General features: G+C 44.9%; 1 protein-coding gene across 1 annotated transcript in view; it reads right to left on the bottom strand.

Moving 5' to 3' along the window:
- Positions 1–14,188, bottom strand: part of CCL28 (C-C motif chemokine ligand 28) — a 28,035-nt gene extending 13,847 nt beyond the window's left edge. The window contains exons 1-2 of the mRNA XM_055126379.1: positions 14,125–14,188; positions 13,680–13,764 (exon numbers count right to left, since the gene is read on the bottom strand). Of these exons, the coding sequence (XP_054982354.1) occupies positions 13,680–13,764; positions 14,125–14,188 (149 nt within the window). The remainder of the gene's footprint in view (positions 1–13,679; positions 13,765–14,124) is intronic.
- Positions 14,189–15,896: the final 1,708 nt, after the last annotated feature.

The raw sequence follows: 15,896 nt of genomic DNA on the forward strand, positions 1-15,896 counted from the left end.
CATGGTGCTGTAGGATTGTTAGTGAAACTCGGAATGCCCTGGATTGGATGATCTCACTTATGTGAAACGTCCAGAAAAGGCAAATCCACAGAAAGTTGACTAGTAGAAAGTAGGTAGAGTGAAAGTGAATTTCTATATTGAACCCTGGAGATAGAATACTCAAGAAAGGACAGAGCACAACAGATTGAGCATATCCTTTGCATGCTGACGATTTGACACCACGTGGTCCCAAAGCATTGCCAGGAATAACCCCTGAGCACAGAGTGGGAGTAGCTCCTGAGCATGGCTGGGTATGACCCAGAAAGGGTGGGGAGGAAAGAAGAAGAAGGAAAAGGAAGAAGGAAAGGGAAGGGAAGGGAAGAGAAGGGAAGGAAAGGGAGGGAGAAGGAGGGAGGGAGGGGAAGGGAGGGGAAGGAAGGGGCTCCTAGTTTCAAGGAGCTAATTCACAAACCACTGCTATTAGCTGTGAGCTGAGGAACTATTAAAACAGGAAATGAGCTTTCAGAAGCCACATGGCAATTAAGAATCATAGGAAAATGCATGTATTTAGGTGTGTGAGTTATGTGAGTGCTGACACCAAATCAAGATTTTGCAGTGAGGGGCTGGAGCAATAGTACAGCAGGTAGGGTGTTTGCCTTGCATGTGGCCAACCCAGGTTTGATTCCCAGCATCCCATATGGTCCCCTGAGCACCGCCAGGAGTAATTCCTGAGTGCAAAGCCAGGAGTAAGCCCTGTGCCTTGCTGAGTATGACAAAAAAAAAAAAAAATCTTGCAGCGGGCAAGCAGGATTGTCTTTGTCAGCTATAGAGGTAGGATATGCTCACTGTTGATCACTTGACCCAAGTCAGATTAAGAATCAAAAGGTAAGATATAATTTTAAAAATTGATTACATGTTGGCAGATCTGACTCATGCTCTAGGAGGCAGCAGAAATATAAAAGACCAGGACAAATGAACTCTTCAAGAGTACAAGGACAGGCCGGGAGCAATAGTACAGCGGGTAGGGCGTTTGCCTTGCATGCGGCCAACCCGGGTTCGATCCCCGGCATCCTATATGATCCCCCAAGCACCGCCAGGAGTAATTCATGAGCAGAGACCAGGAGTAACCCATGAGCATCGCTGGGTGTGACCCAAAAAGAAAAAATAAACAAAGAATACAAGGACTTGAGCATCAGTACTGACTGTCCTGGCATAGCCAAGGCAGTGATCAGATTTTTTTGCTAGCACTGCCCCCTAGTGGTTCGCTCATGCTTTGTCCTAAAAGAATATTTGTTTCTTTACTTGAAGGTTATTTCTAGGTCATGTCATTTCCCCTCCTTCCCTTTCTTGCCTCAGCTGATGTTGCCACACACGTTCCTAGTTGTGATGCTCACATAGCAGCACTCTGGTCCTCGGCACTTTTTCGGATGGCCCCTCTTTAGGTGGAACCCAAAATTTCTTGAGTTCCCTGGGGTCATAGACCGGAAAGCTGCCAGAGACGAACAGCAGAACCACCAGACCCATGCTCAGGGCATGGAGGCAGCACTGGGAATTGAACTCTGGGTCTCATGCCTGCCAGGCAGGCGCTTTAACCGCTGATTCCTAGGTTCCCAAAATTTTGTTTCATTTTGAAGGGTCTCCCAAGCATGCTTGGAGGCTTAGGGATATGTCTGGTGGGATGGAGGTTACCTTGGAGGGAAATATATAAAAATTACTTATTTCTGAGATGGGAGTCACACCTAGCAGTGCTCAAGAATGACCACTGACAGTGCTCGGGGGACCATATGTGTTGCCCAGGATTGACCCAGTGTTGCCTCTGTATTGACTGCAAATAAGACATCCTGCCTACTGAACTTGATCGAGCATCACCTGTGATTTGTGGTGAGAACTCACCAGATCCATGCCCGGCGCCAGCCCTAACCCCTCTGAAGATGCCCCCTTGATTTGGGAGAACTGGCCATAGGGTACCAGCCCAATAGAGCCACTGGGGATCTCCTGTGAAGGGCAAGGCGAGGAGAGAAGGTGCACTTCCAGCTGGGGTAGGAAGAGGGTGCACTTCCAGCTGGGGTAGGAAGAGGGTGAACCTCATTGTGGGGTGGGAAGGGCCAATGATAACAGCCCGACAGAGGACAGAAGCACCAGGACATGCAGGCAAGCATATAGCAAGAATCACTTGCTGCCCATCTGAGTGCCTCCCCCCAGACTCCTGCTGGAAAAGAATCCTTCTCTGACTCACACTTTCAGGAATAACAGGAACATATGAACTGGAGGGTTTCTGAGAAAACCTGCTACAGAAAACCAGTTAGGCAAAAAAGCTGAGCCCAGAACATCAACCTTTGTGTTCTCTGGCCAGTGAAACCCCAGCCGGAAGAGTCTGTGGGTAGCATCTGTGCGAGCTCTACAAACTGAAGTAAGTGTGTGAATCATTTTTCAGATATTTGGGGGATGGTTTCAATCTTTGCACCATCATAAGAAATGCCTTTCTTCTGTATAAGAAGCACAAAATAAATCAGGTGCAAACATTCCTGACATAAAACAGTCTGTGTCAAGGTTATGTGACAACTTGAATGAGTGTCTGGAACTTGGGAAGGCAGTAAAGATCTGCTATAACACAGAGGCTTAGAAGGCGGTTTATGAGTGGGGACATGAAATATGGATCAACTTTGAAGAGTTTTGTGAGCAGGTGTAAATGCAAAAGAGTGGGCTGGAGCAATAGTTCAGTGGAGAAGGCACTTGCCTTGCACACAGCCAACCCAGGTTTAGCCAGCATCCCAAATGGTCCCCCAGCACCAGCAGGAGTAATTCCTGACTGCAGGGTCAGGAGAACCCCTGAGCATTACTGGGTGTGGCCCCCACACAAAACCAAAACAGACCCCCCCAAAAAAGGGCACAAGAGTGGTTAAAGATAACTTATGCAAATTTCATTGCAAATTATAGGGTACATGCAAGGTTCAGGAAGTAGATGGTTGTAGTATGTAGGCGTCAGAGATCATTGTATTTCATACCAAAACCCAAGTTTGTAACCTCTTGGGTTTGTAACCTCTTTCTGTGGAAACATTTTATTTTACTTGTTTTGGGGTCACACACAGTACTGTTATCCTTTGCTTGTGAAATATTTCAGTACACAGGAAAGAACCAAGAACCATTAAAAAAATTAATCCTACATAGCCAATATGCAAATTTTACTAGTTTTAATCTTCTCCATGTTTGTATTCATTCCTTTCCTTTAAAATAAAATGGTATTTTTGACAGTACGAGGAATCAAACCTAGGATCTTCCAGATGCAAGGTTAAGTCTTATTTTTCACAAACCTGCTCCTAGTACTGCATTTTGTTTTTCCGCTTGCTTGGGTTTTTTTTTGGGGGGGTGGGGGCACTCCCATGGGCCTTCAGGGTCTGCTCCAAGCTCCATGCTCAGGAGTGGTCCCTGGTGGTGCTCAGGAGACCACATGTGATGCCCGGGAGAGAACCAGGATCAAAGGCATGCAAAACAAGCACCTTAGCTCTGTACTATCTCTCTGGTCTTTACCAACACTTTATTCTTATGGGCAAGGCCGCAATGAACATACTAAAGATAAAAAGTATTATATTTATTGAGTATTTACTCTGTGCTAGGCATTGTGATAGGCATAGCTATCACAAGTGAGTTAATTGATTCACAGCAACTGTATGCAAAAGGGTGCTGTGTCTGTCCCCAGGTTATAGGTGAGTAACAATTCCAGAAAAAATTACACAACTTTCCCCAGATCAAAGGACCAGGAAATGGTAGGTCTAGGATCGAAAGCCTGACAGTCTGGCATTTTCTTAAACCACTGGTCATGCTTTGCTTGATCTGCTATGTGTCTCCTTGTGTTTATGTGAGAATTCTTCAGGGCAGTGGTTCTCAAACCTTAATGTATATTAGAATAGTTTAGAGAACTTCTTTTTGTTTATTTTGGATTGGTTTTTGGTCACACTCAGCGGTGCTCAGGACTTATTCCTGGCTCTGCACTCAGGAATCACCCCAGGTGACCGTATGGGGTGGGTGGGAGAATCTAACCTGGGTCTGCTACGTGCAAGGCAGGACAAACACTTTACCCTCTGTGCTATCTCTCCAGCTCTCGAGAACATTTTAAACTGCAGGTTGTTGTTACACATCCTCAGAATTTGCTTCAGTACATTTGGAAAATATACATAACTGGAAACTGCATAACAAATGTGCATAACTTTCAGGTGAAGCGGATACTACACATCCTAGAACACTTTAAGAATCTTCGATCTGTAAGAAGAGACCTACATGTGAGATGTGGAACTGCTTGGTTTTCTGATAGACTCACTTTGGTAGCAAATATACTGAAATTGGAATGATGCAGCCAAGACAAATGCAACTGTGTAGGTGACTGCGAACAACACAGAGCTTTGAACTTTGTGTTTTCTGATACACAAAGTGTCTTGTAAACAGGTGATGTAAATTATGGTATTAAAAATATAGCATTTTCTCCTCCTTATGATTTTCTGAGAGTTTCCTGCCTACATGGGAGAGCCTTGCAAACTCCCCATGGCGTATTCATATGCCAAAACCAGTAGCAATGATGGGTCTCATTCCCCTGACCCTGAAAGAGACTCCAATGTGGCATCATTGGGAAGGACGAGTAAGGAGAGGCTTCTAAAATCTCAAGGCTAGGACGAATGGAGACATTACTGAGACCGCTGTAAAATGGGAAATTTGGGCGGAAGAGGCCCAGTCCTCATCCGAGCAGGCTTGGAGGTCTCAGCCCCGGGTCCCACACAGCTGGGTTCCTCTGCCAGTACCTTCATGCATGAGGCTCATCTGAACGTATGGAGAGGGACCTTGAGCATGGCTATGGCTAGGCTCCGGAGGTCTTCCCTCCCTGCTTGGGGCAGGGAGGGAAGCTGGAGCCCATCCCCTCCGAGGGAACCGGGGGAATACAGCCAGGCATGTGTACAAGAGACTCTCTCAGGAAAAATATGTCATCATGAAATTTGCTTATAAATGGATGGACATAGAGAGTATCATGCTGAGTGAAATGAGTCAGAAGGAGGAGAGACATGAAATGATTGCACTCGTTGTAAGATTAAAAGAAAAAAAAATAGTATGAGACTAATACCCAAGGTCAGTAAGAACAAGGGCCATAAGGACTTGTCCACAGTTGGAAGCTTGCCACAAGTGTTAAGGGAGTGGAGAGTAGTTAAGATAGGAAAGGCACCCCCCCAAAAAATATATATATATAAAGAAATGTAAACGTAAAGAGCCATGTTCTGTGGGCTCTGAGCTCTGCAGTCTGGCGCTAGCACCACATGGCCACCGTATCCCAGCAGGGGTGCCCTGGTGGCATCCAACACTGCTGCTCAGCCCAGCAGCGCCACCTCAGTAAGGCCCGGAGTTGAGCTGCTCAGCCTACTTGGCTGCGTTTTTCTTTTTTCTTTTGGTCTTGGGCCACTCCTGGCAGAGTTCAGGGCTTACTCCTGAGTAGTCTATGTTCAGGTGGGCTTGGGGGGCCACACAGGTTTTCAGGACTCCAACCCAGGCCTACCACATACAAGGCAAGCGCCCTGCCCAGTACACTATTGCTCTATTGCTCCAGTTTCAGTTGGCTGAATTATTCTGGAGTGGTGTAGGGCCACTGGAAACTGTTATGGAGCCCCCTGGAAAAGCAAGAGGCAATGCTTCAAATCAAAAGACATCACTGAATCTCTGCATCTGGAAGATTCACCCACCTTCTGGTCAACTGGGGTGGAACCACTTCACTGAAAATGAAGCTGAGGCTTCAGAAATTTGTAAAAGCCTGCTTTTCTATCCAGGATTGTTCTATTCTAAGACAATATATTCCTACTTTTCTACCCAGAATCATTCTATTCTGGGCCTATTTATTCCTACCTCTCCATCCAGAATAATTCTATTCTAGGGCTATATTCTTAGTCACAGTTTCATGTTTACTGGCCTTGTCTAAATCTCTATGTCCCATTACATTTTCACAACTCACCACTCTCTGTCAAGCTCACTACATATATAAGCATCAGCTCAAACTGCTTCTTTGGGGTGAAGGATGTAGCTCAGCAGTAGAGCCCCTGTCTTGCATGTGTGAGGCCCCAGGTTCAATCCCTGACACCACCACAAACAAACAAACTAAAATCCCAGAAAACAGAAATCTGCTTCTTTGGGTCTTTGTTTCCTTAAAGAGGCTCCCTTGTCTAATTAAATTTGCCTCAAATAAATGTCTATGCTTTCTTTCTTCTTAATCCATCTTAGGACATAGGGACTCCAGTAAAAAGCCTAGAACAGAAGAGTATCTTTTTCCTTTCCCACATCAAATATTGCATAGTACTCTAATACCTATCTGTTGGTAGAACTTCTTTTAAACATCTTTTTGTTATTTGGGGGCTTTACCTGTTGGATGCTGGGGAAATGTAGGGGTTTAACCAGGTGGTCATCGCACAAGGCAAGTACCTTACCCACTGTACTATCTCTCTAGCCCCACATTTTCATTCTTATGGAGTGTTAAGAGAAGTTTCATAAGTGAGCAAACATTAAATACTATGTCTTATTTCTACGTAAGACTCCTTATACCCTCTCTGTTGCCGTCTCCCAATACTGATGGTGTTCTCATGTGTTTAAATTAATGCTGAATTAGGTCCAGCCATGGATGGTAAAGAGCAAACACTACACCCTCCTGGGGCACTCCTGAAGGCTAGCATATAACCCCAGCAGGAAAATGTTGAGGTTTGCGGTCCAACTAGCCAGGAAAATTAAGTTAGAATGAAAAACTAGATAGTGGAGCAGTGGGAAAGAAGGGGCGCATTGACTGACTGGTACCCATGGTTTAATAATCACTGGTCATAGAAATAGTTCAGGGCGTAAGGCTCTTAGCAGACTTGAGTTTAGTCCCTAGAACCACATATGTTACTCTGAACACTGCCAGGAGTGACCCCTGAATACAGAGTCAAGAATAAGTGTAGGATAACATTGGTTTGTCCTTTCTCCCTTGCCACAAAGAGCTTAGGTTTATCACGTTACACATATCACAGTGCTCCTGAGTCACTCCCATTCCTTTGTTTATCTGTGACCTCCTCTCTGTGTTTTCCTCCCCCACCAGTTTATCAGCTTTTTTCCCTAATCAGATTCTGTTAATTTGTAAGGTCGGATCCTTCTAGGACACTGAACTTGTATTGTAAGTTAACTTTGCCTTTCTCATGTCCTTATATCTTTTGAATGCTTTACTTTAAAGCAATGTCCTTTTTGTATGGACAAAGGAAGACAGTTAATATTATGCTTTTTTAACTTGGGAGTAAATTGTCTCCAAACAATGCCACTCCGGGGCATCTGCTTCCTCAACTTAAGCCTCAGTTGCCCTGAGTTCCTAGCACCCCAAAATCAGGGTCCCTACAAAGGACTGAATGGACCCAGGGTAAGCTGTGAACTACCCTGGCATCAAAATGGGCCAGGCCAAAGCACCACAATACTCAACTATAAGTTGAGAGCATGGTCATGGACAAATGCTGTCATGACCTAAAAGTAACAACAAGATTAGGACCCTGCTAGGGATAGGAAAGACTAATCTGGCCTGAGCACTGTAGTCTGAGATTGAGATGACTGTAGGAGAGCAATTTGATCAGCTTAATATATCTCTTACTGTGTCCATACAAAATGATTAATATTATGAATGTTTATATGTTTGTTGGACAAGGAGAGGAGAAACACACCCATGGGATTCCACTCTTGGGAGGGTCATCTTGCTGAATGAGAATCTATCCTAGAAGAAGCCTCCCTTGAGGGAAGAACTTTACCTTTGTTGACTGTATGACCAGACTTATGTATAAATCCCAACCCCTCATGCTTTGGGATTTAACTAGACGGTAAGAGTGGGCTGGGAAAGGAGAACGAGAATGAGAGAGCCAGAAGAAGATTGAAGTGAGATCCAGAAAGAGAATGAAGTAGCACGGGGGAGGAAGAAGCAGAAGGAGAATCAGGGGAGAAGGGCGAGGAGATCGGAATAAACAGCTATTGATACCAACCACCTGGCCCTCGTTTCTTCCTTCGCCTGTCCATACCACTGACCTCCCTGGGGTGAGGGGGAAGTGGCATGAGACTACAGAACACAAGTGGTGGGAGAGAGAGTCGCTGTGAAGCCCATTGTATTTTATTTTTAGTGAATATACAAGTAAATCCTGAGCACCGCTGAGTATGACCCCCCAAACAATATAAACAACATATGTTTATAAATTTCCAGTATTATTTGTTTTCAAATTTAAAACTTCATTAAATGCATAGGTTAAGATAGAACACACACACACACACACATACACAAAGAGGAAATGATAAAATATTTATTGGGGCAAACAGTGGTGGTACTTACCAATGACCCTTCTCAACATCCAAGCAGAGGGCAGGGGTAGTGCAGCTCACAGGTATCAGGCCCTGGGTTCTGTAAATCGTGGCTATAGTTTTGTCTGACATTAACTGGTCAATTAATGTTGTTATAGTTAAGTCTCCTTGACTTTGCAGTGTGCTTTAAATTTATTTCAAAATATATTTTGACAGCCCAGTGCCTGCCCAAACAGAGCTCTGGCCGTCAAAAGCCTCCACACTCCACAGTCACCACCATGCTTCCGACTGAACCCCACTACTCAGAACAAACATCAACCAGAAATTAATCTGCTGAAAAACTCAGATATACAGGTTTTGTGACCAAAATCCCCAGGTTCTCATGGAGTCAGGAATGGCTCTCTTGGAGTACAAGTGTGGCTGCACAACATCTCAAACTCTACAATACTGGAAAACCAGTAGTAGCACACCAGATTGGGTGAGATAAATTGTAGAAGGAAAGCAATCTCAATGAAAAAATATAAACACAGAAGTCATCTTAACCTGAAACAATATCTTAGTTGTCTCTTATACAAGGACTTAATGGCTCCTTGATGAGATACAACAATCTTCACTCACTTTCTTCTAAGAAAACGTTTTTTTTAATCACTCTGTTAACAAATCATTAATAACAATCATTACAAAATAAATTATTAAGGTCCTTCTATGGGACCACTTAATGAATGTTTTGGGAAATCAGAGACAATGGTGTAGGGAAGGTGTAGTGGTGATGGGATTGGTGTTGGAATATTGAATGTCTATAATATATAATCACGAACAACTTTGTAAACCACAGTGTTTATATAAAGTGTAAAGGAAAATAAATAAATAAATTTTTGAATTTTATTCTTTTTGGTTATATAGTTGCAGATGTGATATGTACCCAACCCAGACATATGCATAGTTTTATACATTTTTTTTTTAATTTAGGAACCATGATTTACAGAGCCTTAATAACAAAGTTTTAGGTATTCATGCTCCAACACCAAATCCACCTGTACATACACTGTATTTCTTTTAATAAATTAATTAATATTTATTTATTTATTTTGGCTTTTTTTGTCATACCCGGTGATGCACAGGGGTTACTCCTGGCTCATGTACTCAGGAATTACTCCTGGCATTGTTCGGGCGGGGGACCATATGGGATGCTGGGAATCAAAGCCGGGTCAGTCACCTGCAAGGCAAGCACCCTACCCATGTATAAGGTGCTCCAGCATCTTATACTGTATTTCTATATGTGGCTGTTGGATAACATTGATTTGTTCTTGTTCCTCCTGCAGGGATCTTAGGTTCATTGAGTTTCACCCAACACAGTGCTCCTGAGGTACACTGAATTCCTTCAGGCAATCCTAATTCTACATTGCTTTTCTTTTTCCTTTATGTCCTTTGCATGGTTTAGTAATGTCCTTTTTGTATATATACAGAAAGGCAGTTGATGCTATGCTTTTGTAACAGGGGAGTTAATTGACTATGGATAATATTTACTCCTAGGCATCCATCATATTTACTTAAGCCTCAGTTTCCCTTACTTTCTAACACCCCCCCCTCCCAAAAGGAGGGTCCCAGCAAGCTACCTAGGCATTGAAAAGGGACAAGCTAAGTACCATAAGAAGTATAAGTTAAGAGTACGGTCATACAACAAACTCTGTAGTAACCCAAAAAGAAGTAACTGAATAAGGACCTTGCTGGGGTTAGGAAAGACTAACCTGGACTGAAGACAGTAGTCTGGGATTTATAGTGAGATGTCCCCAGAAAGCCACTCTTTAAACTTAATATATCCCTTACTTATTCATACAAAATTACTAGAAATAATATGATTATTTAAATAGATTACTAGCTAAGGAAAAGAGAAAACAATACATCTTTAGATGGATCTGATCTTGAGTGGATCTCCTAAATTTGCTGAATCCCCAGATGAGATTCTGTCCCTGAGTTAATCTCCTAGAACTTCCCCTAAAGGAGGGGCTTTACACTTGTTTATTGTTATGATAATGTTAAACCCCATCGATGTGTACCCCCACTCTTCATGATTTCTGTATAACCATGCTGTGAGACAAGAAGAAAGGTTCATTGATTACCATCACACCTGTGGCCCCATCCTTTGTTTGCCCATTGCCATCAGCCCGCCAGAGAAATACCTCTCAGCCACCGAACACACCCACACTTTGAACTCACACGTGGCTTTGTGTTTATATATCAAGTAATAATAAACTAATTTTCAAATTATCAAGAGTGAAAGAAATTGGGGCCAGAGAGATAGTACAGTGGATAGGGTGCTTGCCTTATGTGGCTGACTTGAGTTCTATCTCCAGCACCTGCTATGGTCCCCTGAGCTCTGCCAGGAGTGATCCCTGAGCACAGAGCCAGGAGTAACCCCTGAACACTTCTGGGTGTGCTTCCTCCCCCCCCCCCAAATGAATAAAAGAAATATTTTTCTTTAGGGGGGTTCATATTTGATCCCCTTAAAGAAAATTGAGAAAATTTCTATTAAGATACTCTGCTTCTCAAATATATAGAAAAAGCACATTAAGAACCCTGAACTGGGGCTGGAACAATAGCACAGCGGGTAGGGTGTTTGCTTTGCACGCAGCCAACCCGGGTTTAATTCCCAGCATCCCATATGGTCCCCTGAGCACTGACAGGGGTAATTCCTGAGTGCAGAGCCAGGAGTAATCCCTGTGCATTGCCAGGTGTGACCCAAAAAGAAAAAAAAAAAACCCTGAACTACAGTATAGATTTAATGATTAGGTATGAAAACTGTGTGGTACTAAATTCAGGACTCTTCTAGAGAGAACCAAAGAGCAGGTCACTGGGCACATATCAGCAAGTGTGTGTCAGTGTCTCATCCACTCATGGTGAAATGGGGAGTCCCAACTGCACATAACGATTTTCAAGCACAAATGCCTACTCTCAGTAATGCTCCCTAGCAAGAGTCCAGTGACTGAAGTGGACAAAAGATAGGGACTGGGGATAGATACTTCCATGGCAAAACACCTGCCTTGCAAGTCTGAGGCCACAAGTACAATCCCCAGTACTGCTCATGGTGTGGTCCTGGCAGTTGTTCTTTCTTTGTTGGCCACTCAACTCAACACAGTGGACAATCTCCAGAGGACAGTCAAGCGTGGGAGAGCACCGCCATCAAACAACTGTGCCACCGTCTGTCATAACAGGGGAAGAGGCGGAGATATTCAATCCCTTTCAGAATGCAGCAGGTTCCAAACAAGGATCCGAATTGTAAGGTGCCATCTGGCTTGGAGCAAGTAGGTTGTTGGAAGCCAGCTGGGCAACCAGGAAGGCAAGCTCAGCTGGTTTCCACTTGATGCTGTGGAAGGCTTCTCAAATGTACAATCAAAGAGCCAGACTCACAAAGCCTAGAGATAATGGCTCTAAGTGATCAGGCTCAGGGCCACTGAGAATGCTTGACAGACATTTTTTTATGGACTCGGTATTGATGTCTGGGAACCAGCTGCCACATCAGCATGTGTGCCCTACCTTTGGGGATTGGACCTGGCTTTTGATTCTGTCAAATGCTTCCTCATTTACACAGAACACCTTGGAAAGGCCAATCACTGACCCATTCACTTAGTTGCTCACTTAAGAAACCATAAAGATAAAGGAATCGTTTATGGCTGGAAGAACAAATACATTTTCAAATACAGAAGTAGCCATGGGCTACTTCTCAATTACTTCCCCAGTCAGCAACAATTGCCAAGGCCACTTATTTAGGCCTTCCTCCCGGCACCCTCATAACTCGCTCTCTGGGGGCCTCAATCTCTGAGCAAGCACCCGGCATGTGAAACTTGAAGACAAGTAATCCAAAGCAATGGGGTTACTCTTCTCATGTTCTTAGACCCACACATACATTTCAGCCCATCTGCATTCATTTTTCAATGGCAGAGAATAAGGGTTTCTCAGGAAATGTGACTTTCTTGTGATCCACAGGGACTAAGGATAAAGCTAGAACCTAACTCCAAAGGAGGTCCTCTCAGCCTCCCTTTATGAACTAGTAGTTCCTTTATGAACGCCTCTGAGGAAAGCTTCCCGATCTCTCTGTGCTGACCATTCTCCCTCCTGAACTCAATAATCCCCTGGAACTCGTCTCTGGCATGCTCCTCTTTACCCTCTGCCCATTCCTCTCTTGATTCCTCAGAGGACTGAGAAGTTGCTGCAAAAGTCTCTGCCCTCGGGGCTGGAGCGATAGCACAGTGGGTAGGGAGTTTGCCTTGCACGCAGCCGACCCGGGTTCGATCCCTGGTATCCCATATGGTCCCCCAAGCACCGCCAGGAGTAATTCCTGAGTGCAAAGCCAGGAGTAACCCCTGAGCATCGTTGGGTGTGACCCAAAAAGAAAAAAAAATCTCTGCCCTCAGGTGAAGTTTTCTGTGAGAAAACTTGAGCTACCCATACTGGGAGCGAAGTCTTGAGGGAAAACTACCCAGGTTCCCCTCTGCTTCTCACATTGGGGCTCTCTACCAGAGCCCAGAATAAACGCCTCCAGAGACCAAGTAGTTCAAATAAAGACAGGAAACTTGAGCACAGGACAGTTGGGAGAGGCTGGTCTGCGCTAATCAGTTCTTACCAGGGGGTGCAGAAAGCCTGTTGTTGGACCAGGTTTTCTTCAGAAGCTTGAAGCCCAATTTGTATGTGTGTGAAATCTGAAGGTTTAAAACGTTGCTTGGTTTGGGGGTGGGAGGAAGGTTAGGCTATACTGGGTAGTGCTCAGGGCTAATTCCTGACTCTGCACTCAAGGATCAGTCCTGGCGGAGTTCAGGGAACCATGTGAGGTGCTGGGCATTGTCAGGTCACCTGATGCAAGGCAAGTGCCATACCCACTGTACTGTCTCTCTAGCTTTGATGGCTCAATTTTTAAAAAAGCAAACAAACTGAGCTTATGTTTCCCCTTTGTTCTGAACTGAGTCATGGTAAAGTTTAAGAAAAGGACAGAGGAAGAGTTAAGTGCCTTTCTTTAGGGTTTCCTAAGTACCTTAGACTAGAGAACCTGCGGTCCAAAGCAGTTCTCATCTCCAGCTCTAAGCCAACAGTTCCGTTTCATTCCGTTTTCTTTGCCATAGTACATATACGGGCTGGAGCGATAGCACAGCAGTTGGGCGTTCACCTTTCAGGTGGCCGACCCGAGTTTGATTCCTCCGCCCCTCTCGGAGAGCCTAGCAAGCTACCGAGAGTATCGAGCCCGCGCAGCAGAGCCTGGCAAGCTACCCATGTGTATTGGATATGCCAAAAACAGTAACAATGAGTCTCTCAATGAGAGATGTTGCTGGTGCCTGCTCAAACAAATCGATGAGCAACAAAATGACAGTGACAGTGAGTACATATACGGTTTAATCTCTTCTGTCCTGCTTCCCTTCTTCAATGTGAACTGAGCATTTTCGGTATCCACAGCAATAATTTTACTTTGAAAAACTGCAATTTTTCAAACACTAACGCAGAATGCCAAACCTGTCTTTCTTCCAAGAGCTCCCGAGTGCTTCTGTCCAGGCAACTGAACGGCTGAGGGCGAGGAGGGGATTTTGCTAAAATCCTGCCACTGTCAGATAAGAAACAGCTTAGGGCTGCACTGGTGTGGGAGTACCTCATCTGACAAGCACTGTCACAGGAGGGGTCGTCAGAAACTTCTTGGAGCTCAGGAGGTAAAGCCGAGCTATTCTCTCCGAGGAGATGGTAAATCCTCCCCCAAACAGAGTGGAATTCCCCTCCCGGTGTGCAGCACAAACCTGGAGGCACCCCCACCTTCTGCTGGAGGCCCAGAGAAGCCGCACTCACCTTCTGAAGCATGAAGGGCCACGCAGGCTGCCAGGGCCATGAGCGCCAGTGCCGGCTGCTGCATTCCTGTCGGTCACACAGCGCTGGGAGCCACCACCAGGCAGCGAGATGAGGAAATGAGACTGACCTTGAGTGCACAGGGAAGCAAAGGGAGCCAGGACCCGCCCCGGGAGGTGCTGGGGTACCACTGCCTTGCGCCTTTCCCGCAGACCGGCCTCTGCTCTAAGCCCAGTCATGGGTCCCACCATCTGAGGAGGCAGCGGTGGCTGGACAACCCGGGTGGCTGCGACTTAGCTGTGCATGTCTGAATCATCTGGGGACCATAGAGATTACGGAGATAGGAGCTACCCACACAAATTCCTCCCCAGACTTCCAAATCAGAATTTTGGCATTGGGGACCAGTCATTCGAATTTTTTCAAAGCCCCCTTGGTGATTCAGGGGGACAGCCGCTATGAACCGTTGCATTAAGGAGTCAGTTCTGAAATAGCTTGTTGAAAGTAGGAGTATCTGGGGACCAGGGTGACTAGTCAGAAACAACTATCTGGAGGTGATACGGAGAAAAGCCAACCCTACTCTGGCTCTTGGTTTACAGTCAAATTGATTCCAGTGAGGTTGTTCATAAATTTAGAAAAGGCAAGAAAGTAGAGTGGCCTCTTACCTCCTCCCTTCCTTTCTTTGTGAAAAAAAAAAAGGGGGGGGGGAGCCAGAACGATAGTACAGTGGGTAGGATGATTGCATTGCATGCAGCCTACCTGGGTTCGATCCTCCGCATCCCATATGGTCTTCCAAACACTGCCAGCAATAATTTCTTTTTCTTTTTCTCTTTTATCTTTTAATTTAATCACTGTGAGGTAGACCCTTTCAAAGTCGTTCATGATTGGATTTCAGTTACACAGTGTTCCAACACCCATCCCTCCACCAGTGAACATTTCCTAGTACCAGTGTCCCCAGGTTCCCTCCCATCACCCCACGCCCCACCTCTTGCCTGCCTCTATAGAAGGCACTTTTCTTCTCTCTCTTTCTCTTTCTCTCTCTCTCTCTCTCTCTCTCTCTCTCTCTCTCTCCTTTTGAGCATTGTGGTTTACAATATTGCTACTGAAAGGTTATCAAGAATATCCTTTATGTACTTTTAACCCTCAGCTCTTGTCCAGTGTGATCATTCCCAGCTATTTTTGTCATAGAGGTCTCTTCTCCATCTTACTTACCCTCAGCCCCACACACATTTGTGGTTAAATCCAACCAGCCAGGAGTAATTTCTGAGTGCAGAGCCAGGAATAACCCCTGAGCATTGCAGGGTGTGACCCAAAAAGATATATATACATACACACACACACACACACACACACACACACACACACACACACACACACACACACACACACACACACATATATATATATATATATATATGATCAGCCAGCTATACTGTTTAGATTATCTCAATTTTGTTGGCAACATCCAAGGCCTCATAGTCAGGAGCCAGGAGAATATGCCCTTCAAAGCTTTGGCTTCAGCTTTGGGAGAGGCATGGGATTCTTTCTGGGGTTTTGGTGCCATCTTTGTAAAAAGGGTTTGTTTGCTTTCTTTTCTCTTCCTTCCTTCCTTCCTTCCTTCCTTCCTTCCTTCCTTCCTTCCTTCCTTCCTTCCTTCCTTCCTTCCTTCCTTCCTTCCTTCCTTCCTTCCTTTCTTCCCTCCCTCCCTCCCTCCCTTCTTTCTTTCTTTCTTTCTTTCTTTCTTTCTTTCTTTCTTTCTTTCTTTCTTTCTTTCTTTC

The sequence above is a fragment of the Sorex araneus genome, chromosome 1, assembly GCF_027595985.1.
Source record: "Sorex araneus isolate mSorAra2 chromosome 1, mSorAra2.pri, whole genome shotgun sequence".
In the NCBI taxonomy this organism is placed as follows: Eukaryota; Metazoa; Chordata; class Mammalia; order Eulipotyphla; family Soricidae; genus Sorex; species Sorex araneus.